We start from the raw sequence: 24,554 nt of genomic DNA, 5'->3' as shown, positions 1-24,554 counted from the left end.
CACAAATAATGGCCTCATTGGTATATATACTGGCATAGTGAAAAGCCCATTCATTAAAATTGGTTTAATGGTACAATGTTAAGTTCATTTTGATCACGTTGTGCATTTACAAGCCTCTGTTCACCACATATGCCTTACATCACTTTTTCTTTGTACTTCTTGTTGCCTTCCTTCATCAGCAATTTCAGCTTTGTTGTAGACGATGAGCAACGTGACACAGAGATGTATGCCGCATAGTTTACTGTTTTATAATGGCCACTTGCACATGTTCAAGGACGCTGGCCAGACAGACAGCTTATCACAGTTATATACACACACATACATAAAGTGAATCACATTGATCATTTTATCACAATGGCGCCTGTCACAGGGTGGGTTGTATTAGGCAGCAAGTGAACAGTCCGTTCATGAAGGTGATGTGTTGGGCAAGTATGAGGATCTGACAGACTCTGACAAGGGTCAAATTGTGATGCCTAGACGACTGGTCAGAGCATCTTCAAAACAGAAGGTCTTGTATGGTGTTCCCGGTATCAAAAGTGGTCTAAGGAAGGACAATCAGCAAAAGGGTCATGGTTGCCTAAGGCGCCATGATGTGCGTGGAGAGTGAAGGCTAGCATGTCTGATACAATCCCCCAGAAGAGCTACTGTAGCACAAATGGCTGAAAAGCTTAATTCTGACCCTGAGAGAAAAGTGTCACAGCACAAAGTGCATCTCAGCTTGTCGCGTAGCCTTATAATGGTCAGAGAGAGACCATGCTGACCCCTGTCCACTGCCTAAAGTGCCTATAATGAGCTTACGAGTGTCAGAACTGGACCGTGAAGCAATGGAAGAAAGTGGCCTAATGTGAAGAATCACGTTGTCTTTTAGATCATGTGGACTGCTGGGTGTGTGTGCAACATTTACCTGCGGGAGAGATGGCAGCAGGAGGCAGTATGGGAAGAAGGCAAGCTGGCAGAGGCAGTGTGATGCTCTCTTCGACGTTCTGCAGGGAAATCTTGGGTTCTGGCATTCATGTGACTGTGACACGTACTACTTACAGTGACTAAAGATTGTTCCAGACCACGTACAACCCTTCATGATAATGGTGTTCTCTGATGGCAGTGGCTTCTTTCTACACCATGATGTGCCCTGACACGCTGCAAAAATTGTTCAGGAATAGTTTTGAGGAAAATGACAAAGATTTCAAGGAGTTGACCCTGTGGGATGTGCAGTAAAAACAAGTCCAATGTATGAAGAATCTGTTGCTAACGCCTTGGTGCCAGAATACCATAGGACACCTTCAGAGGTCCTGTGGAGTCCATGTCTCGACAGGTCATTGATGTTTTGGGGGCATGGCGGGGGGCTATACAATATTGGGCATGTAGTTTTAATGTTGAGGCCGATTGGTGTATAGCTGTATTTTTGTATGTGGTTATTTATTTTATTTTAGGCACAAACAGTACTCCATACATGTGTCTTTATTCTTCCTAAGTTTCTGGCTACTCAGGTCTACACCACTTCACACACTAACCTCCTCTCCCCGTCTTCGCCACTAGATGTCGCTGCGTCACTAGAGGTAATTCAGCAGACGCGCCGTTTCTTGCCACTAGGCCGCGCTCTTTGTAGGGTTTGCTGCCAACAAACGACCCGTCGAGTTTGAATGGTGTGGGTTTGGCCGCCGCTACCAGCTTCGCAAGCACAGGCGCTCGTTTTAAACCCAGAATACGGAAAAAGAGAGGCCTCCGCGTCCAGGAACACTGAAAAAAGAGCAGCGGCTCATGATGTAGCGGTGAGTGGCCCCGTCGAATCGCAGCACCTACTTGAATTCTTGCGCTTCTACGAGGAACTTCGAAAATTCTAGTCGCGGGGAATGTGTGACCCCATCGAGTCCTGGCACTCGACTCCCGGTGTCGCGCCGGGGGCGAGGATGTGCAGGCCGCTGCGCTTCTCTTCAGCCCGGCCTCTCGGGTTTTGCCTTTTGGCGTTCAGCGCTACTGCCTGATTTGGTCCGAGATGAGAGCTTTATTCGCGTCTCGCCATATTGTTCGATGGAAAAAGTGACAAGAAATTCGGGAAGTGCTGCGGCATTGTGGGTAATTTGGGCAGCCTTGCGTGGCGCTTTAGCCGCGGGCCGCCATGGAGAAGATGGGACGGCAGGTGAATGGACCACGGCCGGCTCGGGATGGGGTCTTTCTTGGTTTATTATTTGATGATGGACAGGGCCGTACTGAAAATCTGCCCCTGTTCAGGAAGAATAAAACAAAGATAACAAAAACGTGGCTGTCAGGTTTGGATATGACGCTGTCAGGCTAGGCCGGGGGGGGGCCGGCGTCTCGAAAATTGTTAGCCGCCCTGTGAATTCACACACTCCCCTTGCGTCTTCTTTGTGTACACAGGAGTCAGCGGTTGACAGAGCCAGGCAGCCGGCGATCGCATACGCAGTTTGTCACGCCGTGAGGAGGCACCTGTCTGAAGAAAGACCCTTCGTTTAATGGGACAACCTTAATTAGGTTAAAGAGATCAACAGGTGTAAGGCAGGGGCATCCCGATCGGGGCAGAGCATCATGTCAGCATGAAACTTGTGTGCCCTGGTGGCAGCATCAGAATCGAAGAAATGCTGTGTTAAGATGAGGACAGGCGCCTTATTATTGGAGGATGGCAGCTTTCAGAAAGTTAGTGAACAAAGCAGAGCTTTAGTCTGTTAAGCAAAAAACTGAACCAGATCCCGTAAAGCTCCCCAAATAGTAAGGGTGTAAAATAGATTGCTGTATGTTGGTTTACATCATGAAAGACAAGTAAAAATCAAAGTACACTGTTTATCCTGCACATTCCCTTGCACTTCATAAACATAATGGGATATGGCTTTAAACTTAATTTCAAAATCTTTTGACAGTTCTAATATTTCCTTGCACATGTCAAAAATTTGTAAAAAAAAAGTTTTGAAGGTCAAGCAATAATTGTCAAGGAGCTGCAGCCTTAATGCTACCAATTCATTGTGGGGACATAGCTTTGCATTTGCAAAGGCATATTAAATACCAAATGTTACATTAGGGAAACATTTTTTTCTTTTGTCACTTATTTTTCATCCTTGAATTGTCTAAAATTCGGAATGTGCTGTTACTACAATGCATGATTTTGCTTGAATGATAAGTAAAATAGGTCAGTTTAGAAAAAGAGTGTTGTATTTAATTGTCTTATGTTGCCCCAAACCATATTATATTCTGTCGTATTCCTGGGAAAATTATTTTATCATAATCTTTTCTCGTGTATCATTAGTACAACATTAGTAGGCCAGAGGTTTACAACCCTACAAAATATTACCAGGCTCCTTCTCACTGGATGTGAGCACTTAATGAGGGCTCATTGACTTAAAAATCAGGCATTGATGCTGTTCACCATATCAAATCATTTCAATTTCTGTGGGCTGCCGCTACTCAGTGGGGTTTCCCATATGAAAATCGAATCAATTCCTGTCTTGGTCCTGAGAATGGTTTTCAAAAAACATTGATGTCAATAGAATTTAAACAAACAAACAGCAACAATGCAAGCACTACAATAAAGATTCCGACTGATTCGTTCTTTTTGAATGACACTTTTTAGTAAATCATTTGATTGTTTCATTGGTGCTCAGTGGGAGTGCTGAAGCGCATGTGTGTTATGTTTTGCTGATGCTGACAGATTTTTAAACAGCCAGAATTGTGAGTCTCTGCTGCTTCACTTACAGTTGTGTTTGAACGTTTGTGAACCTTTTAGAATTTTCTATATTTCTGCATAAATATGACCTAAAACATCATCATATTTCCACTCAAGTCCTAAAAGTAGATAAAGAGAAGCCAGTTAAACAAATGAGACAAAAATATTATACTTGGTCATTTATTTATTGAGGAAAATGATCGAATATTACGTATTTGTGAGTGGCAAAAGTATGTGAACCTCTAGGATTAGCAGTTAGTTTGAAGGTGAAATTAGAGTCAGGTGTTTTCAATCAATGGGATGACAATCAGGTGTGAGTGGGCACCCTGTGTTATTTAAAGAACAGGGATCTATCAAAGTCTGCTCTTCACAACACATTTGTGGAAGTGTATCATGTCACGAACAAAGGAGATTTTTGAGGACCTCAGAAAAATGCTCATCAGGCTGGAAGTGGTTACAAAAAAAGAGTTTGGAGTCCACCAATCCACAGTCAGACAGATTGTGTACAAATGGAGGAAATTCAAGACCATTGTTACCCTCTCCAGGAGTGGTCAACCAACAAAGATCACACCAAGAGCAAGGCGTGTAATAGTCGGCGAGGTCACAAAGGACCCCAGGGTAACTTCTAAGCAACTGAAGGCCTCTCTCACATTGGCTCATGTTCATGAGTCCACCATCAGGAGAACAGTGAACAACAATGGTGTGCGTGGCAGGGTTGCAAGGAGAAAGCCTCTGCTCTCCAAAAAAAAACACTGCTGCTCGTCTGCAGTTTGCTAAAGATCACGTGGACAAACCAGAAAGCTATTGGAAGAATGTTTTGTGGACGGATAAGACCAAAACAGAACTTTTTGGTTTAAATGAAAAGCGTTATGTTTGGAGAAAGGAAAACACTGCATTCCAGCAAAGAACCATGGTGGTGGTAGTATCATGGTTTGGGCCTGTTTTGCAGCATCTGGGCCAGGATGGCTTGCCTTCATTGATGAAACAATAAATTCTGAATTATATCAGAGAAATCTAAAGGAAAATGTCAGGACATCTGTCTATGAACTGAATCTCAAGAGAAGGTGGGTCTTGCAGCAAGACAACAACCCTAAGCACACAAGTCATTCTACCAAAGAATGGTTAAAGAAGAATAAAGTTAATGTTTTGGAATGGCCAAGTCAACATCCTGACCTTAATCCAATCGAAATGTTGTGGAAGGACCTGAAGCGAGCAGTTAATGTGAGGAAACCCACCAACATCCCAGAGTTGAAGCTGTTCTGTACGGAGGAATCGGCTAAAATTCCTCCAAGCTGGTGTGCAGGAATGATCAAAAGTTACCGGAAACGTTTAGTTGCAGTTATTGCTGCAAAGGGGGGGTCACACCAGATACTGAAAGCAAAGGTTCACATACTTTTGCCACTCACAAATATGTAATATTCAATAATTTTCCTTAATAAATAAATGACCAAGTATAATACTTTTGTCTCATTTGTTTAACTGGTTTCTCTTTATCTACCTTTAGGACTTGAGTGCAAATCTGATGATGTTTTAAGTCATATTTATGCAGAAATATAGAAAATTCTAAAAGGTTTACAAACTTTCAAGTACAACTGTATGTTTCTTCTGAATTCAATCCTTATCAATTTCAGAAAATGAAAAACTGTCACATATGATCCTCTCATTCATCAGATAAGTACAATGCAGTCTCAGCACAATTATATTGATCTGTATTAACCGTTTTGTACAATTTGTTATTGAAATTATTTTCAAATTGAATATATAAACAATACTAAAACTTAACAAATTCATGCCCCTTTGTACATTCAACCAATTAGTCATGTGAAACTATATTTAAAATATTATTCTAATTTCTAACAATTATTTGCTCATAGCTTTAGCACACATTTTTACAACATACTGTAATCACTCTATTGTGCGTGTATCATTATCTGATTCTTTAGAGTTAAATTGAATCATTAAACGCGAATGAGCCTCATCTTCATTTGTGAGTTTGCAATGTACCATGTTATTTTAATTATGCATGTTAAATGTGTTGTGCTTTGTGTACACGAACAGGAACATGTTTAACATATTGTATATACAGTAGCCACACTACCTGTCTCAGACAGGTAATAACGTTTTTTTTTTATTATTTAAATAAATATATGCTGTGTCTTGCTGCTATTGAAGTGGTGGCTCTAAAGCCAGGGATTTGTTCCGGCAATCGGTAAGTTGTCGTTTCGAATGCTTTAAATGGCATATGTGACTCAGCTCTGTTGGCACCTTGAGCAAGGCCCTTAACCTGCGATTGCTCTGTACTGGGTATGACATTAGTCTGCGTCCAGTCCTTCAAGCAGGTTCTCCAACTTGCAGGGAAGACTCAGGGGTTTTTAACAGGATTGGCATTCCAGCCACGTTAATAACCTTGCACTGTCCCAGTGTGGTGCTGAGGTGTCAGTGCCCCAATCCTGGTGGTTTGTTGTGTGGTGGGTGCAGCAACATGCTATCAGTGCATGCTCCCAACCGTTCTCTCTCGCCCCTTGTGTACCTTCAGCGCCTTTCCTCGATATTGTCGTGTATCTGAACCTCTCAAATGCATTCCCATAAAACCTGCTTTTCAGACCCTGTCATTATTTTCGAGGTGCCTTCCCATCTTTGAAGGCGAAATTCTCAGTGGGCTTCGTACTTCGTTTAATGGTGTTACCAAAGCTAAACTTACCAGTCAGTTTGCTCTGAGGGACTGGACACATAGACCTTAGTATTTTATTGTGTAGTAGATACACATATATTAAAAAATAATGTATACAATTTTAATTTTATATTTGTGAGGCAGCTCCACCCCCAAATTTTACGTATGTGCCAGCACCTAATCCTAAAATTGAATCAAATGAATCAATTCGCTTAAACTGGTAGTTTGAAAGAAGTTATTTAGTGCAGTGAATCCACAGGCTAATCACTAGTAATGATTCCATGTTAGCATGCTGTTGGACAAATGGGCAATTCAAGTTTCTGAACTGGAAATTTCCTGTGTACACCCTGTAAAGTTGGAGCACCATGTTGGACAACTGAAGAAAAACAAAGCTACCAGAATTTTATGAGTTGTGAAATAATTTTGACCTTTCACCTCAGTCAATTGTGTAAAAAATATTTATAACCTGGCCAGCCATAAATGTCATTTTTGTGGTTGAGGTGTGTTTGGATCGATGTCATACGCTACCAGTCCAAAGTCTGTACACACCCAGAAATGTTTGTTTTTGATAGAGATCGATAACCATTTTATGAAGATACTGTTACATTTATTCCTCCCACTACACATTGATTCTTTTATCCTCCTATGCAGTTGTCCATCTTTGTCTTCTCCTCCTTTTTCTAATTTGGTTAGATCTATTTCACCCTATTCTCTCAGGACAGTAATAGTCACCATTGCAATGCTGTAAGTACATCAGGGTTCACGTCCCAGGTCCTTCCTTCATGGAGTTTTTATGTTTTCCTTTTGTCTGCGTGGCTTTCCTGTGGATGCTTCAGTTTCTTACCACAGTCCAAAGACATGCAGATTACATGAATTGGCTAAATGCTAAACTGACCCGTGTATGTGTATGTTCACCTTGCTATGTGGACTGGCACCAGGGTGCTATGTGGACTGTCCAGGGTTTGTTCCAGCCTTGTGCCCAATGCTTGCTGGGATTGGCCCCGGCAGCCCTATTCAGGGCTAAGCAGGGTTGAAAATGACTGACTGACTTACTAACAGGGTAGAACAGTAACAAGACGGGCAGCTCATACAGTATAGAAACAGTGGTAGGTGTGAGACACATACAAATGCAGCAAGGCAGATAGAGGGAGAGATGAAGAGAAGAGCTCACCCTGTATGCAGCTACCTCGCTAAACTTCACTAAAGCATCATTTTTTGAGCTAAATGTTGTCTCATCTTTCCATAACTTCTTATCATTTGTTAGCCTGTTCTGTCTCCATTCAGTATGTGTCATTCTTCCACTGTAATATCAGCTTGACACAACTTTGCAGGCCCATCTGTAATTAATGTTGCAAAATTTCTTTTTCAACCATTTTCTAATATCTGTACTGTCAAATTTTTGAAAGTGAGGCTGTCTGCTTTGTAATTTTTAAGTCCACGTTAATGACTTTGGATGTACACACAGGATCCCACCTAAGCTAATGTTGAGTTACTGCCAGCATCAGCTGCCCACTCTGGGTATGGATGGCAGCTGTCATTCTGACAGGTCATATATTTAATTCTTTGTAAGTTCACAAGTCCTTGGATATGATTTTAAATGCAATACAGTGATTTTTCACATTGCAGAATCACTAATGGACCATCCTAGCAGTCAGTTTAGCAAGTACAGCCCCGCAAGGCCAGATCTAGTGACGGGTTTGAATGTTTGTGGCATTCATGAGTATGTGTGCATGTTTATTGGTGGGTATGTGGTTAAGCTGGCACCTCAGTTTCTAGCTGCGCTCTGACTCTTTTTAGCCCAGTGCCGGTGTACCTGATCTTACTTCACAAAAGGTGATTGTCATCCAGTGAAAATAAAATTGTTTTCAGTTTAAATCTCTTCTGACCTCTCAGGTATTTAGCCATGCAGACCCGCACAAGTCGATTAAAAAAGCGTGCATGAAACAACATATCCAGTTTCCCCTTATACTCAGTAGTTTTTGTGCTTTGTTTTAGTAAATAGCAAAAATTTTAAATATTTCAAGTGCCTTGATAGTTTTCAGTACTGAAAATGTATTGGAATCCTACTCCTCCATGTTCATACTACAACAGATTATGGAAAATTGCGCTCACTCCAGTCCATGCCTGCTTACTCAAGTGTTGGTCCTTGTAGCAACACATTGATGTGGTTTGTTTTCAGAGGGGCCTAATGTCAACCCAAAATAACACCCCCAACTGTACAAAAATTAAAACATGAGGCAGAGAAAAAAATATAGACATTGACAAGAAAATAAAGACAGTTGGCACTTTAAGTGGGTTTAAGACTGAACATAAACAGCGCTACTAAGACATCATCTCTGTCGAAAGAAGAATCGGCATCATGGCAGAAGTTCATACAATTCAGAGCAAAGGTCCAAAGAATGGAAGGCTTGATGACTTTAAGCTGGACAGTACTCAAATGTTAAACAGTGACAACATCACACTCCATAGCTGCTGTTGATCACATCTTGTAATGTTTTATTTAAAGTGTTCTTTACAGTTTTCAGTTTGCACCTTTTTCTTTAGCACTGATCAGAAATTCTGGGAATATCTAGGGCTGTGATTTTATTCATGTTTATGTTTTTTTTTTTTTCCTCTCTGGTTGTTGTTTTTTAAAAAGGCCTTGTTTGGCACCTCATTTGTGCTGACAGTACATGGCTTCTCCACTTGGATGGAGCAATCATGTAAGGTACCAGCTTTCTTACAAAAATGTTTCCATTTCTGTAAAATCAGCATCTTTGAACAAGTTGATTATTGTCATGTGTTTCTGAAACATTCCACCTTACCCAGGATGTGTGTGCTGATATCTGCCTGAACGCCACCTTCTTGCATCTCCTAGCGAGTCAGCACAGCTCACAAGCTCTCTTTAATCCTGGGGAAGTTTAAAGTTGTTTCCTTAATTAGGAAAATAGATAAAATGCTGTTACTTGTAAGAGTAGAATCAACTTTATGTTTGATTTTCTTGAGCCAGTTAAATGGGCTCAGGTCTGTCATTGACAAACAATGTGCCTCACAACTTAACCCAAGGTGGGACACCATGGCAGTGTAGGGCACAAGTGCTCACAGCTATACTCCTGCTTTAGAGCTGTTGTTTAGCCAAGTTGAACCTGCAGAGAACCCACTGTGAGACAGAGGTTCCATGCAGACTCAGCACACAAGTTTGCTGAGTGGAAAGTGTGATACTAGTTCATGTAGCTGTGAGTTAGCAGCACTGAATACTGTGCTGCTGTTGTTCATAGAATGTCTTGAATGTCTTTGTAAATTGAACTCTTTGTCTGGTGGTCAATATTATAATTGATATAATGAAATGCTGCATGGATCAATTGGTCAGGCAGAGAATTTAAAATGACATGTTGATTCACTGCTGCGGATACAGAGCTTAAAGCGTCATTTAAGCTGGGGGGCTATCAAATTTGAGGATAACAGTTGCAGATCTCTTAGTCTGAGTATTTCAGGTTACATGACTAGAAATCGGAGGACTTGACGGATTAGAGGACCCTGTGATGGTTTTGCAGTACAGTTTTTCTTTTCTAAAATATCACAAACTTGACCATTTTTCTGGCAGTGTGCTGCCTGACAGAGTCAGTGCCTATATGAACTTTCAGAGTGAGAGTCCAGCTGCAGTCTTTTCTCCATTCTGTTGTGGCACATAATACACAAGACATCAGACAGACAAACGCCTCATGTTTGTGTGGTCCTACAAATCTGTGTTCCTTATTGCTCAGTTCTTACACACACACAGAGCCTGCCTCTACAACATAAAAGAAAGTTTAAGTATTTTTTAAAGGCAAAGTTATTTCTTCAAAGGCATAGTATATATGCAGTTGCCACATGAAATTGTGTTTGTAAGTTAATTTTCTTCTATAGATTTTTAAAAATACAGAGCCACTCCAGGCATTTTACAGTGAATCTTGTGGGATACAGGGCATAAAAGATAAAAACTTACTGAATACGTTAATCGGTGCAAAAAATGGTCTTACAAAGCTAACAACAGAGCTAGCGTGAAGCATAAGATTTTTTAATAGCCTGTTTTATTAGCCTTAAAAATGTATACTAGTCTTTTCTGTAAAATACAACTGATTTCACAGCCTGGAATCCGCATAGCAGTTCTGCCCTGAAATCTGAGTCTGTTTCCTAAATTGTATCAGTTGTTTTAAAGTTGAAGCCACAAATGCATGCCTGCAACGAGCCATTTTAACATTTAAAGCCTCATACTAATTCCTGTTTTATTTGTAATAGATTCTGATTTCAAAGCTACAAAAGAGAGATCTGTAATTATGTGACCCTTCAGTTCTGTGACACTTCCTTTATTTTTTGGAGTTTTCGGTTAGATAGATCAGCAATTCAGTTATGATATGACATTCTGTGGTGTTGTACTGTATCTCACAAAAATGAGTACACCCCTTACATTTTTTTAAGTGTTTTATTATATCTTTTCATGGGACAATACTGAAGATATGACACTTTGATACAATGTAATGTAGTCCATGTACAGCTTGTATAACGGCATAAATTTGCTGTCCCCTCAAAATAACTCGACACACAGCCATTAATGTCTAAACCACTGGCAACAAAAATGAGTACACCCCTAAGTGAAAAATGTCCAAATTGTGCCCAGTTTCAATATTTTTTGTGGCCAACATTATTTTCCAGCACTGCCTTAACTTTCTTGGGTATGGAGTTCACACGGGTTTCACAGGTTGCCACTGGAATCCTCTTCCTCTCCTCTATGACAACATCACAGAGCTGGTGGATGTTAGAGACCTTGCGCTCCTCCAACTTCCATTTGAGGATGTCCCACAGATAGGGTTTAGGTCTGGAGAAATGGTTGGACAGTCCAGCATCTTTACCCTCAGTTTCTTTAGCAAGGCATTGGTCGTCTTGGAGGTGTGTTTGGGGTCGTTAGCATGTTAGGATACTGCCCTCTGGCCCAATTTCCGAAGGGAAGGGATCATGCTCTGCTTCAGTATGTCACAGTATATGTTGGCATTCATGGTTCCCTCAATGAACTGTAGCTCCCCAGTGCCTGCAGCACTCATGCAGCCCCCAAACCATGATACTCTCACCACTATTTTTGATTGCAAGCAACACACACTTGCCCTTGTACACTGGCGTCTGGTTGACGCCACACACGCTTGACACCATCTGAACCAAATAAGTTTATCTTGGTCTCATCAGACTACAGGACATGGTTCCAGTAGTCCATGTCTTTAGTCTGCTTGTCTTCAGCAAACTGCTGGATTTGTTGTGCATCATTTTTAGAAGAGGCTTCCTTCTGGGACAGCAACCTTGCAGACCAATTTGATGCAGTGTGCGACGGTCGTATGGTCAGCACTGACAGGCTGAACCCCCATCCCTTCAACCTCTGCAGCAAAGCTGGTAGCACTCATATGTCTATTTTCAAAAGACAACCTCTGGGTATGGCGCTGAGCATGTGCACTCAACTTCTTTGGTCGACCATGGCGAGGCTTGTTCTGAGTGGAACCTGTCCTGTTAAATCGTTGTATGATCTTGGCCACCATGCTGCAGCTCAGTTTCAGGGTGTTGGTAATCTTCTTATAGCCTCAGCCATCTTTATGTAGAACAACAATTCTTTTTTTCAGATCCTCAGAGAGTTCTTTGCCATGAGGTGCCATGTTCAACTTCCAGTGACCAATATGAGAGTGTGAGAGAGAGATAACAGCAAATTTAACACACCAGCTCCCCATTCACACCTAAGACCTTGTAACACAAGGTCACATGACACCAGGGAGGGAAAATGGCTAATTGGGCACAATTTGGACATTTTTCACTTAGGGGTGTACTCACTTTTGTTGCCAGCAGTTTAGACATTAATGGCTGTGTGTTGAGTTATTTTGAGGGGACAGCAAATTTACACCGTTATACAAGCTGTACACAGACTACTTTACATTGTATCAAAGTGTCATACTGTCAGTGTTGTCCCATGAAAAGATATAATAAGATATTTACAAAAATTTGAGGGGTGTACTCACTTTTGTGAGATACTGTATGTTTTACTGTCCTACAGAAAGCATGTTACTGCTGATCTGGATGTTGCTGTATGCTTCCGATATCTTCTTAGAGTGGCATCCAACTACTCTGTCATTTCTAGTGCCTTCTAACATAACTCCTGCATTTCTTAAGTTGGTTTAACCTGTGTTTCTTCCAGGCTTTTGGAGTATTATGGCATCTGGAGATCATCATGTTCACAAAGGGGAATATGATCTTGTGGAAGCTTGGTTCTTCCAGTGTCCTAAATCAAACATGCTGCCTTCCTGGACCAAGAACATGAAGGAGGTAAGTTGAACAGCACTGCATTTAGGACATGTAAGAATGTCTGTCATTAGCAGGGTGGGATTTAGCTTTTGAAAATTAAGAAGACCCCTAAGTACAGGACTTTAATATGCTGTAGATTGCTTTATGCTTTTTTATTATCAGCTTAGACAAAATACTAGATTTTGGGTTCACTGTTATCCCGACACATCATATAGGTAATGAAACCACTTCTTTATAAATTTCTGTCTGTGAGATATTGTAGTTGCAGACGAAGATTGTGGTGACCAGAAAATGTTGCTCACTGATAATCATGTGCTAAAAGCAAAATACCTGAAGAAGGGGTCTGAGATGCCTCATAAGCTTGCATATTGTAATCTTTTTATCTATACTAATAAAAGGCAAAGCCCTCACTGACTGACTGAGTCACTCACTCACTCACTCACTCATCACTAATTCTCCAACTTCCCGTGTAGGTAGAAGGCTGAAATTTGGCAGACTTATTCCTTACAGCTTACAAAAGTTAAGCAGGTTTCATTTCGAAATTCTACACATAACAGACATAACGGTCGACAACATCCGCAATGTTGAACTTTCTTATTTATGGCCCCATCTTCACGAAATTTGGTAGGTGGCTTCCCTGCGCTAACCGAAACCAATGTACGTTACTTATTTCGGTGGTATGACGCCACTGTCGGCCGCCATATTGAACTTTCCAACGTCACTAATTCTCCAACTTCCCGTGTAGGTAGAAGGCTGAAATTTGGCAGGCTCATTCCTTACAGCTTACTTAACAAAAGTTAAGCAGGTTTCATTTCGAAATTCTACGCGTAACAGTCATAACGGTCGACAACGTCTGTCATGTTGAACTTTCTTATTTATGGCCCCATCTTCATGAAATTTGGTAGGTGGCTTCCCTGCGCTAACCGAAACCAATGTACGTACTTATTTCGGTGGTATGACGCCACTGTCAGCTGCCATATTGAACTTTCCAACGTCACTAATTCTCCAACCTTCCGTGTATGTAGAAGGCTGAAATTTGGCAGGCTCATTCCTTACAGCTTACTTACAAAAGTTAAGCAGGTTTCATTTTGAAGTTCTACGCGTAACAGTCATAACGGTCAACAATGTTCGCCATGTTGAACTTTCTTATTTATGGCCCCATTTTCACAAAATTTGGTAGGTGGCTTCCCTGCGCTAACCAAAACTGATGTACGTACTTATTTCGGTGGTATGATGTTTATGAATGTTTAAACTCTCAAAAGCTGGATGTGAAGTTATTGATGAAACCGGTTGTATGCTTACAACGCTTGACAGATGCCAAATGTCACTTCAACACAAGTCCTGCAAATACTGTCGTAATTGAAACAAACCACGAAACTCAAACTGATTATGACAGCAGCAATCCAAGCTGTGAGATTTGAAACAAGATTACTTTTCACATGGCCAACTATACGTTGCATGCTCAAGAGTAAGCTCAGCACACAGCTTGGTCATATTACAACCGGAGGGCCAAAATGACAAAATGGTATACAAAGAGATCCTTAACAAATAATTATTGGAATATTTTCCCTCAGTTTAAAAAGGTTTAATTTTCTTCTTAATAAAAATTTTAAGGCAGTACTTCACCGCTGTGAAGGGCGGGTATTTTGCTAGTCTATACTAATAAAAGGCAAAGCCCTGACTGACTGACTCACTCACTCATCACTAATTCTCCAACTTCCTGTGTAGGTAGAAGGCTGAAATTTGGCAGGCTCATTCCTTACAGCTTACTTACAAAAGTTAAGCAGGTTTCATTTCGAAATTCTACGCATAACGGTCGACAACGACCGCCATATTGAACTTTCTTATTTATGGCCCCACACATGTGACCCTCTTCACAAAGCTAGATGGCCAATCTATCGTTGACTACAAAGAAATGCTCTTCTCTGTGATCTACCTGTTATCTTTTTTATTTTCTAATATTTGAATGTGGTTCCATGTTATGTGACAAGTCCCCTAATTGGGTAATAAGGTTTCTCCGGTTTGTTGTGCTAGCATTCATGTGAAATTACCCACTGGAAAACATACAATACACTTCTGTTCCATAGTGTGTGAATATGGCAGAAGAGGACCATCCATTCCCTAAGAAATAATGAAATGAAAGTGTTTAAAGCGATTTTAAAATTCAGACAACACATATGTAAAAGAATAAATTTTGTGGTTAGTTTTTTTGTTTTGTGCAGGAAGTGTTAATTTGACAGTTTCATATAAATCAACTAATGCAAGTGTAAAAGTCGCTATAAGGTGAAACAAATGAGCTGTATGCAATATTTTGTACAGGAGATAAACGAAGAAATCACTTTGTTGGGGCAAACATGCATTCCCTTTGTTTATGCAGCAGTGTGTCTGCTTTGTCTCAGGTTGCTAGCTCTGCAAGAGCCAAGGTTAGAGCAGGGGAAAATATGATAGTGGTGTGATGGGAAATGAGGCTGTGGAGGCCAGAAAGGACACTGTCAACATTTTTTTTTAATCTATATAAGAGTGCAAGTATAATTTTTTTCTTTTCTATTATTGACCTTCTCACATTAGGATTTGTCAAACATAAGTTTATTTTATCTGTTCCCAAGTATTTGTTGCTATTGTAGCCACTAAGGGAGAACAAGAACTGACCTGTTCCCCATCCCCCCGATGGCTGGTTTATTTAAATCATGAATTAATCTACTTTACACAAGTCCAGAAGCCTCTGTCCATATTAATAACACAAACTCAAATTTTCAAAAATTAGAACAAGGTACCCACTATAATCAATGCTTTTTGTGACCTTGTTATGCATTTCTTTTTTCTTTATATGTCTACTTTTCTTTTGTCTTTATTGATTTTAATGTAAATGTTTGTTTGATTGAGTAGCATGCCCTTATGTGTTTAAAATATATACAGTATATATATATATATATATATATATATATATATATATATATATATATACACATACACTAGCAAAATGCCCGTGCTTCTCAGCGGAGAAGTAGTGTGTTAAAGAAGTAATGAAAAGGAAACATTTTAATAATAACGTAACATGATTGACAATGTAATTGTGTTGTCATTGTTATGAGTGGTGCTGGCATATATATATATATATATATATATATATATATACACACACACATATATACAAATATATACATATACAGTGGTACCTCGGTATACGTCTGCTTTGGAATAAGTCCAACTTGGTATATGTCCTGTTTGGACACAAAAAATTTTGCTTGGAATACGACTCGCATGCTAACCTTGTTTACCTCTCTTGAGACAAAGCCACGACTGCCCACGAGCGTTAGTGCGCCAGTTGCTAGCATTCAGTGAACAACCCGCGCTATAACTCTCTGTGAACTTTACGTGTGTGATATAGCGGTCCACAGCTCCTGTCAAAGTCCAGCTTTAAAATAAATAATCACCGCGCAGCTTGGTGAGGGGGCGTGGTGGTTATGTGGCTGAAGGTTGTTGGGGCGATTAGCAATTTGGCCGTTTCTCACCGAAGTGCACTTGTGAGGAACCATCCGCATTCATGATTGTTCCTGGGGCTGCTTAGCTTGATGAACAGAAGCGCGAGTTGGCTTGAAGGGGAGTAAAAAGAAAGAACGGACGCGAGAGAGAGAGCGAGCGAGAGCGTGTATTGATGTAGTGGCTGAAGCAGGCAGTGCGAAGGTTAGCTGCAAGTAGGGCGACTCCCCAGTTGGGAAGCAGGCACTGGGCTTTTTGTTTTTTTTTTTTTTGTTTGTTTTTTAAAGAATGCTTTCTGCTTTTAACTTTGTTGTTTTTAAGAAGACTTTTTCTATTGTTTTTAACCTCCACGTTTCACTTCTGATTTTATGGATTATTTATTGGAACTTTGGAGACTGCACTTTAATTTGAACACCTTGTTTTGTTAATTGTTTTAATAAAAGCACTTTGCACTTTTTCACCATCCCCTTGCTTTGTTGTCACCGATGAGGTTAGCAGCGAGGCACATTACCGACGGTGTAGGATTTAAGGGCTCCCCGGCAGCAGATGGTAGCATACAGCAAACCTGCATCGTCACAACGTGATTTTGTGTTTTTTTTTTTCATGTAAATTTGAATTGATTATTGAAAAGTATGAAGGTGGTATGCGTATCCGGGACATGGCTGTTGCATACCGTTTGCCGAGAACGACGGTATCTCCGATTGTGAAAAACAAAGATGTTATTAAAAAGTAAAGTGAGGTAAAATTTTCATTTATTTCATCTAATTGCTTTTGTATTTATGTATTTTAGTATTAAGCAGTGTTTCAATTATTTTATAAAACCCCATCAATGTATAATATGCCAATATCAATAGGAATTTATTTTTTTTCATGGGAACGAATTAATCATTTTCCCATTATTTCTTATGGGAAAAATTTGTTTGGTATACGTCCTGTTTGGTATAAGTCAAAGGGTCTGGAACGGATTAAGGACGTATACCAAGGTTCCACTTTATATACATATATACACACATATATATATATATATACATATCTACATATATATATACACAAATCTACATATGTATATATATCTACATATATATATTAGGGGTGGGACTCGATTAAAAAATTAATCTAATTAATTAGAGGCTGTGTAATAATTAATCTTGATTAATCGTATGTAATCACATATGAAAATTTGCCCAAAATCGCAAATGTTTTTTTTTTTTAATTTAAAAGGGTTTTAGTGGGCAACAAATTCAAATAATAGACATGGACATGAATATTGTAAACTCAAGTTCTTTTAATTTCTGAAAAAAAAAATGCTTTTAAACTGCATTTCAATTCAAAATAGAAACAAAAATATCATCCCTGGCTAAAATTGGCCAGACTTAAAAATTAAGTGGTATTTTAAGTACTTTTTAAGATTGTGAATGTAATAGTTTTGTGACAGAGTGTTGCTGTCATCAAGGATTTGATTATAATTTTTTTCAATCAGGTTCGTATTTGGACAGTTTGCACAAAACCACGCTTCTATCAAGGCTTCCGTCGGGTAGTCTTTTGAAATGAATTTTGCCAGCGATCAGTCCTAGGAACACGCTTTATTCCGACTCTAACATTTTTGTAGCTCTGATGTGTGCAAGGATTTGATTATCATTATTTCTTGCAATTAGGTTCGTATTTGAAATCCATCAAGGAAGAAAAATGAAAAACATTATTTGTACAAAATCTTAAATTATTTATCCATTACTAAATAATTAAATAGGCAGGCTATTTCGTATCAGTGCAATACGCTGCTTGTTAAAACGGATGACTCCCGCTCTCACATGCAAGTCTGCGTGGATATTATGAACTATCATATCTGTTCAAGTTCTATTTAAATTTTAAATAGAAGGAATTTTTATTTAGTCGACAGAAATGTCTTTGGTAGGAATGTAAGTTAAATGTAGGCATCATTGCATAAATTTTTCTTCACCATGAAATGTAAAGAGTAAATTCGCCTTACATTCCAACCAAAGATATTTGTGTCGACTAAATCAGGGGTGTCAAACTCAATTGCACAGGGGGCCAAAATCCAAAACACACTTTAGGTCGCGGGCCGAACAGGATAAACATTTATTGAACACACTAAAACTAAACTTTTAAAACTTTAAAACTTTTAAAACTTTTTTGAACATAAATATGAATAAAAACAGACAGGAATATTATTCCGGAATAAATCAACTCAAACCTTAAATAACTTATAATATTTTGCTCTCCATAAAAATATATCCTGTTTAAATTATACAAGTTAGAAATAAAGTAAAAATTAAAAGAACAAACATTCAAATTTCTTTACTCTTATGTAATTTTATATAAAAAATAAACTTAAATTTTAAATATCCCAAAAGATTTTGCTCTCCATAAAAATATATCCTGTCAAAATTATACAAATTCAAATATGAACATGCTGCATAACAAAACCTGGAAATATAAATAAAATTTGTTCTTTTCAGCAATAACAAATCAAATCATTCAGTTGTCTTTGCTCTTATGTCATTTTATCAGAGCTGGACGCCTGGCATCTTTTTTTGGCAACAAGTTCGTTTATGTTTGGTGTGAGGTTCTGTGTTGTGGAGATTCTCAGGATGGACTGCAGGTGCTCATCAGTGAGGTGACTCCTGTGTGCTGTTTTGTTAGTCTTCATCACTGAGAAGAGCTTCTCACACAGATATGTGCTACCAAACATGCACAAGGTTCGAGCCGCATGTAGACGGAGCTGGAGCATTTCTGCGGAATGGAGTGAATAAACTTTGCGGGCCCTGCAGTATCGTACTTTGCCTTCAGTGTGCCATTACACTGCAGCTCAATCACCTCCATCTGAATCTGCACAGGTGCAGTTTCCACATCGATGGCAAATGGGTTGAAACAACTGAAAATTCTTTTTTTGTTCTTCAAAGCCACCAAAGCGCCGTGCGAACTCAGTGCACAGTGCGCTCAGTTTATCAGCAAAGTGCGTGTTTGGGAACACCGTTGTGCCGACTTGGTTCAACATTACTTGGCAACAGGGAAAGTGGGGCAAGTTGCACTGGTGCATTTGTGTCTCCCATAAAAGCAGCTTCACTTGAAATCACTTTGTGATTTTGCACGGGTAAAACGTCTGCTGAAGTGTCAGATTCTTCTTTAACTCTTCTGCTTTCTGTATCTTCTGCATTGCATTCAGGTCTTTCAGGTTATCCTGATGTTTTGTCTCATAATGCGTCTTAGATTACATTCTGTAATTACAGCCACATTAGCTCCACAAATGAGACACGTGGGTTTACCGGCAATGTCAGTAAACATATACTCAGCCTCCCATCGGTTTTTAAAGGCTCTATTTTCAGAATCAACTTTTCTCTTCGGCATCGTGTGGGCTAGCTTCGCAATAACTTGCAGCATCATAAGCTAGACTTGATTAACGCGTAAGTGTTGCAAGGCAGCTGAAGCGCTGCATTATGGGATCTGTAGTTTATTGTGTTACCAGCACTTCATATCCCCGGGCCATTAATAACAATAATATATAAAATGATCTTGCAGGCCGGATATAATTACACGGGGCGGATGTGGCCCGCGGGCCTTGAGTTTGACACATATGGACTAAATAGAACTTGAAATGATATATTTTTCGATTGTGATCGCGCAATTCAGATCGAGTTGACGCGCACTACAGTACATCGAGCCCGCGTGCTATCGTGGTTTCGTCTGCGTGCCTCAATAAGTCACCCTCCCCTCGCTCTTACTTTTTTACCGTTCATCTAATGAATACACTGAGTATGGCTTTACCAAAACAATCATTGATAAAGTATCCATTATTCATAAAGCTTCAATTGGTGATCTGTCTTTCTGCGTTAACCGCATATTTTTTCATACGTCTCAAACCAAGGGGATGCGAGGGTAAAATGAATCGGGAAGTGCGCGTACATACTCCGTGCACCCCCTCTCGGGAATCGAACCTCTGACGTCGGCACTAGAGGCGAAGCCTCTACCATTGCACCACGGCGTGTGGTTTGTCTATTTGAGCGTATGTAGATATATATATAAACTGCTCAAAAAAATTAAAGGAACACTTTGAAAACACATCAGATCTCAATGGGAAAAAGAAATCCTCCTGGATATCTATACTGATATAGACTGGGTAATGTGTTAGGAACGAAAGGATGCCACATCGTTTGATGGAAATGAAAATGATCAACCTACAGAGCCCTAAATTCAAAGACGCCCCAAAAATCAGAGTGAAAAAATTATGTGGCAGGCTAGTCCATTTTGCCAAAATTTAATTGCAGCAACTCAAAATTGTGCGCAGCACTTTGTATGGCCCCTGTGTTCTTGTATACATGCCTGACAACATCGGTGCATGCTTCTAATGAGATGACAGGTGGTGTTGTGGGGGATCTCCTCCCAGATTTGGACCAGGGCATCACTGAGCTCCTGGACAGTCTGAGGTGCAACCTGGTGGCATTGGATGGACCAAAACATAATGTCCCAGAGGTGTTCTATTGGATTTAGGTCAGGAAAGTGTGGTGGCCAGTCAATGGTATCAATTCCTTCATCCTCCAGGAACTGCCTGCATACTCTCACCACATGAGGCCAGGAATTGTCATGCACCAGGAGCCACTGTACCAGCATAGGGTCTGACAATGGGTCCAAGGATTTCATCCTGATACCTAATGGCAGCCAAGGTGCCTTTGTCAAGCCTGTAGCGGTCTGTGTGACCCTCCATGGATATGCCTCCCCAGACAATCATTAACCCACCACCAAACTGCTCATGCTGAATGATGTTACAGGCAGCATAATGTTCTCCATGGCTTCTCCAGACCCTTTCACTTCTGTCACGTGCTCAGGGTGAACCGGCTCTCATCTGTAAAAAGCACAGGGTACCAGTGGTGCATCTGCCAATTCTGGTATTCTGTGGCGAATGCCAATCGAGCTGCATGCTGCTGGGCAGTGAACTCAGGGCCCATTAGAGGACATGGGGCCCTTGGGTCACCCTCATGAAGTCTTTCTGGTTGTTTGGTCAGAGACATTCACACAAGTGGCCTGCTGGAGATCATTTTGTAGGGCTCTGGCAGTGCTCATCCTGTTCCTCCTTGCCCAAAGGAGCAGATACTGGTCCTGCTAATGGGTTATGGACCTTCTATGGCCCTCTCCAGCTCTCCTAGAGTAACTGCTTGTCTCCTAGAATCTCTTCCATGCCCTTGAGACTGTGCACGGAGACACAGCAAACCTTCTGGCAATGACACATATTGATGTGCCATCCTGGAGAAGTTGGACTACCTGTGCAACCTCTGTAGGATCCAGGTATCGCCTCATGCTACCAGTAGTGACACTGACTGTAGCCAAATGCAAAACTAGTGAAGAAACAGTCAGAAAAGATGAGGAGGGAAAAATGTCAGTGGCCTCCACCTGTTAAATCATTCCTGTTTTGGGGGTCATCTCATTGTTGCCCCTCTAGTGCATCTGTTGTTAATTTCATTAACACCACAGCAGCTGAAACTGATTAACAACCCCCTCTGCTACTTAAATGACCAGATTAATATCCCATAAGTTTCATTGACTTTATGCTATACTCTGATTAAAAAGTGTTCCTTTAATTCTTTTGAGCAGTATATATATATATATATATATATATATATATACCACGCATGCGAGAAGTAGTGTGTTAAAGAAGTTATGAAAAAGAAAAGGGAACATTTTAAAAATAACATAACATGATTGTCAATATACAGTAATTGTTTTGTGAGTGTTATGAGTGTTGCTGTCATCAAGGATTTGATTATCATTATTTCTTTCAGTCAGGTTCGTATTTGTAGGATGTGTTGTGTTCAAGTTACATTCCGTGTTTGTCAATCGTTGTAAAGATAACAGGTTTCATTCATCGATTCGTTTCTTACTGCATCAATAAGCAGCTTGTCTTTCTCTTTATCTGAGACGTGATACACTGCATGCACGGGTTTTTTTTACACTATCTTCCTTTAGCGGGACATTGACTTTTTCCACCGTGTGCTTTGTTTCCGCAGTAGCTGCACTTATGAATATGCTTGTATGTATCGCACGTTTCATATTTTTTTGCTGCCTTCTCAATTGTGTAACTCGGTTTTTGTTCAGCACTCTTTGGAACTGTTGCTTTTTTTCTTTGCACTGCGTCAGTTCACGTGAGCCGCTCGGTGTACATGCATCAAAGTTTCCCAGCTGTGCTGGTGCCATCTCGTGCGATTTCCACAGCTGTATTTAATGTTAGCTAAGACCCGGCACTTCAAAGTTTCTCTCGTAGTTTCGCTGAGTTTGTGCCAAACACCACCCTGACCATCTCATCTTCCTCTGCATAAGCACAGTCCTTCACCCGTGAATATTTAGCGGCAGTGTTTCTATTTGATTGCCGCTGACGGACGGCCTTATATGGGTAGGCACTAATTCCGCCTCCCACGGGCATCGAGCAGAAGTCTATTATAGTATATGGACGAAAAAATAGGTTCCAGTTATGACCATTACGTGTAGAATTTCGAAATGAAACCTGCCCAACTTTTGCAAGTAAGCTGTAAGGAATGAGCCTGCCAAATTTCAGCCTTCTACCTACACGGGAATTTGGAGAATTAGTGATGGGTGAGTGAGTGAGTCAGTGAGGGCTTTGCCTTTTATTAGTATAGATATATAAATAAAAAATAATTTGATGATTTCAGAGCACTATGCCACCCTCACTCAGGTGTTCTGTCAAGATAGGAGACAGCATTAGTGGCTAGTGGCTGTCTACTTCACTTGTCTTACCTGGAAATCAAATAAATGACTGCTGATCAGTAATCACATGGTACTTCTCCAGACTTTGTACATATATTGTAGCCCATTAGTAAATGGACTGTGTTGAGTGCTTCATGTGTATGTGTATAGTCCTGTTCTCAGGTGAAGCAGACTGGCACTGCCATTAAGGTTAAAGGTGTCCTCAGAGAAATCAGAGCTAAATGGCTTTATCTTCCTCAAAGGCTCTGATCTCTTAAAGGTTCAAACCTCCAAATCTCTACAGGAGAGGGGGGCAGTTGAGTCAGAACTCGGCCCACTTTCACAACCTTGTAAAACTGGCAACGATCAGTAAATAACAAATTAAGGATGCAAACTGGCGGCTTCTGATCTCTAGCTGATCAATTTAATCCTCCACTTGCAGTGGCTAATTGCTGTTTTTTTTGTTTTTGTTTAAGTTTTTTTTTATTTGAAATTTCTCTTTTCTTTTGATATCCTGGCTTACAAGGCTCACTAGTTTATATAAGAGTGGATGTTGTTAGACAATTCTTATTCTCTAGAAAACATGCAAAAGCAATTAAATGTGAAGCAGTGTTAAAAGTGTAAACACTGAAGAATTCAACTTACATGTTCTGATGCCACCATATTTGGAGTGTTGTGTGCATTTTTGGTTAGATGAATTTCTGAATTAAAACGGGTATATTCTGCTCTGAAAAAGGAAGAATCAAAATGAATTAACCTGAACTCCTTTGGCATTTAACAGAGATAGTGATTTGAGGAGCTAATGCTTATGTACTGACTTTGATAGATAAAATGGAATGGAGCAGAATTATTTCAGCAAACTAGTAAATTATTACTTTGGGGGGAAAAAAAGCAAAGAGACAAAAAAAGATTTGGGACACTCATTAATGAAAGTTTCTCTTCTAGCATGTTTGTTCAATCATTTCTGTCCTTAACTATTTTAGATTGTATTTCTAACATTTGGGAGAATGACTTGTTAAGGGGAGAAAAAGCACGTAAGAATGTGAAATGGAAGTTCCACCGTCTGTTCCTGTGCTTGTATTTACAATGCACTTTCTATTGCTAATATTTCCTTTGTCACTGTTTGGGTAATTCAGGAGAGGTGAGTCAGGTGTGCCCTTAGGCAGGTTCTTTAAGTTTTAGACCAGTTAAACAGCAAACACATTCACAGAGAATTAAATGCACCACCTCAGCAATGATTTGGTGTAACCAAATAATGCTGCTGTATGAGAAGATAAGTAGCTTTTAGCAATTTGCTGCCTTGTTACAAAAATCAAAATGAGCCCCACATGTTAAAATATATTATAAGAGAAAACACAGCCTACTAAGCTCAGCTGCAGAACGTATGTTAAGTGTGCATTGCTGTTATATTTTGCAGGCTTTGGACAGTCATATGAAGAAGAATCAAACTACTTCTTTCCTGGTGAATGGTGAAGGATAGTAGTCTTTGGCTTTCATTTACCGTAATGGGCCAAAGCAGTGATTGGGCCACCAATTTGCCCATCGTCTTGTGCTGCTTTGCTATCAACATTTTTTCCTGTAGCGTTGTAGTATTTTTGTAAACATGATGGAAAACTTGGTAAGACATTTTTACCTGCTAATGAGAACATCCTAAAACAAAAAGACCTTCCCACAAGGAAACTTTTCATGAGAGAATGCATCTCTTGGTGTGTGATGTGTTGTTTT

General features: G+C 40.0%; 2 protein-coding genes across 3 annotated transcripts in view; one reads left to right on the top strand and one right to left on the bottom strand.

The window, feature by feature from the left end:
• The window catches only part of acp7 (acid phosphatase 7, tartrate resistant (putative)), a 147,702-nt gene extending 144,792 nt beyond the window's left edge, over positions 1-2,910 (bottom strand). The window contains exon 1 of one of the 2 annotated variants that reach the window (XM_039742064.1): positions 1,801-2,910. The gene's annotated coding sequence lies outside the window, so the exon portion shown is untranslated. Of the gene's footprint in view, positions 1-1,511; positions 1,602-1,800 lie in introns of those variants that run through there. The other variant, XM_039742065.1, reaches the window with a different exon arrangement.
• The window catches only part of katnbl1 (katanin p80 subunit B-like 1), a 47,612-nt gene continuing 24,693 nt past the window's right edge, over positions 1,636-24,554 (top strand). The window contains exons 1-2 of the mRNA XM_039742068.1: positions 1,636-1,769; positions 12,532-12,659. Of these exons, the coding sequence (XP_039598002.1) occupies positions 12,546-12,659 (114 nt within the window). The 5' untranslated portion in view covers positions 1,636-1,769; positions 12,532-12,545. The remainder of the gene's footprint in view (positions 1,770-12,531; positions 12,660-24,554) is intronic.

The sequence above is a fragment of the Polypterus senegalus genome, chromosome 18, assembly GCF_016835505.1.
Source record: "Polypterus senegalus isolate Bchr_013 chromosome 18, ASM1683550v1, whole genome shotgun sequence".
NCBI classification, from domain to species: Eukaryota; Metazoa; Chordata; class Cladistia; order Polypteriformes; family Polypteridae; genus Polypterus; species Polypterus senegalus.
Note: the sequence above shows the minus strand (reverse complement) of the source record. Positions and strands in the feature narration are given on the sequence as shown.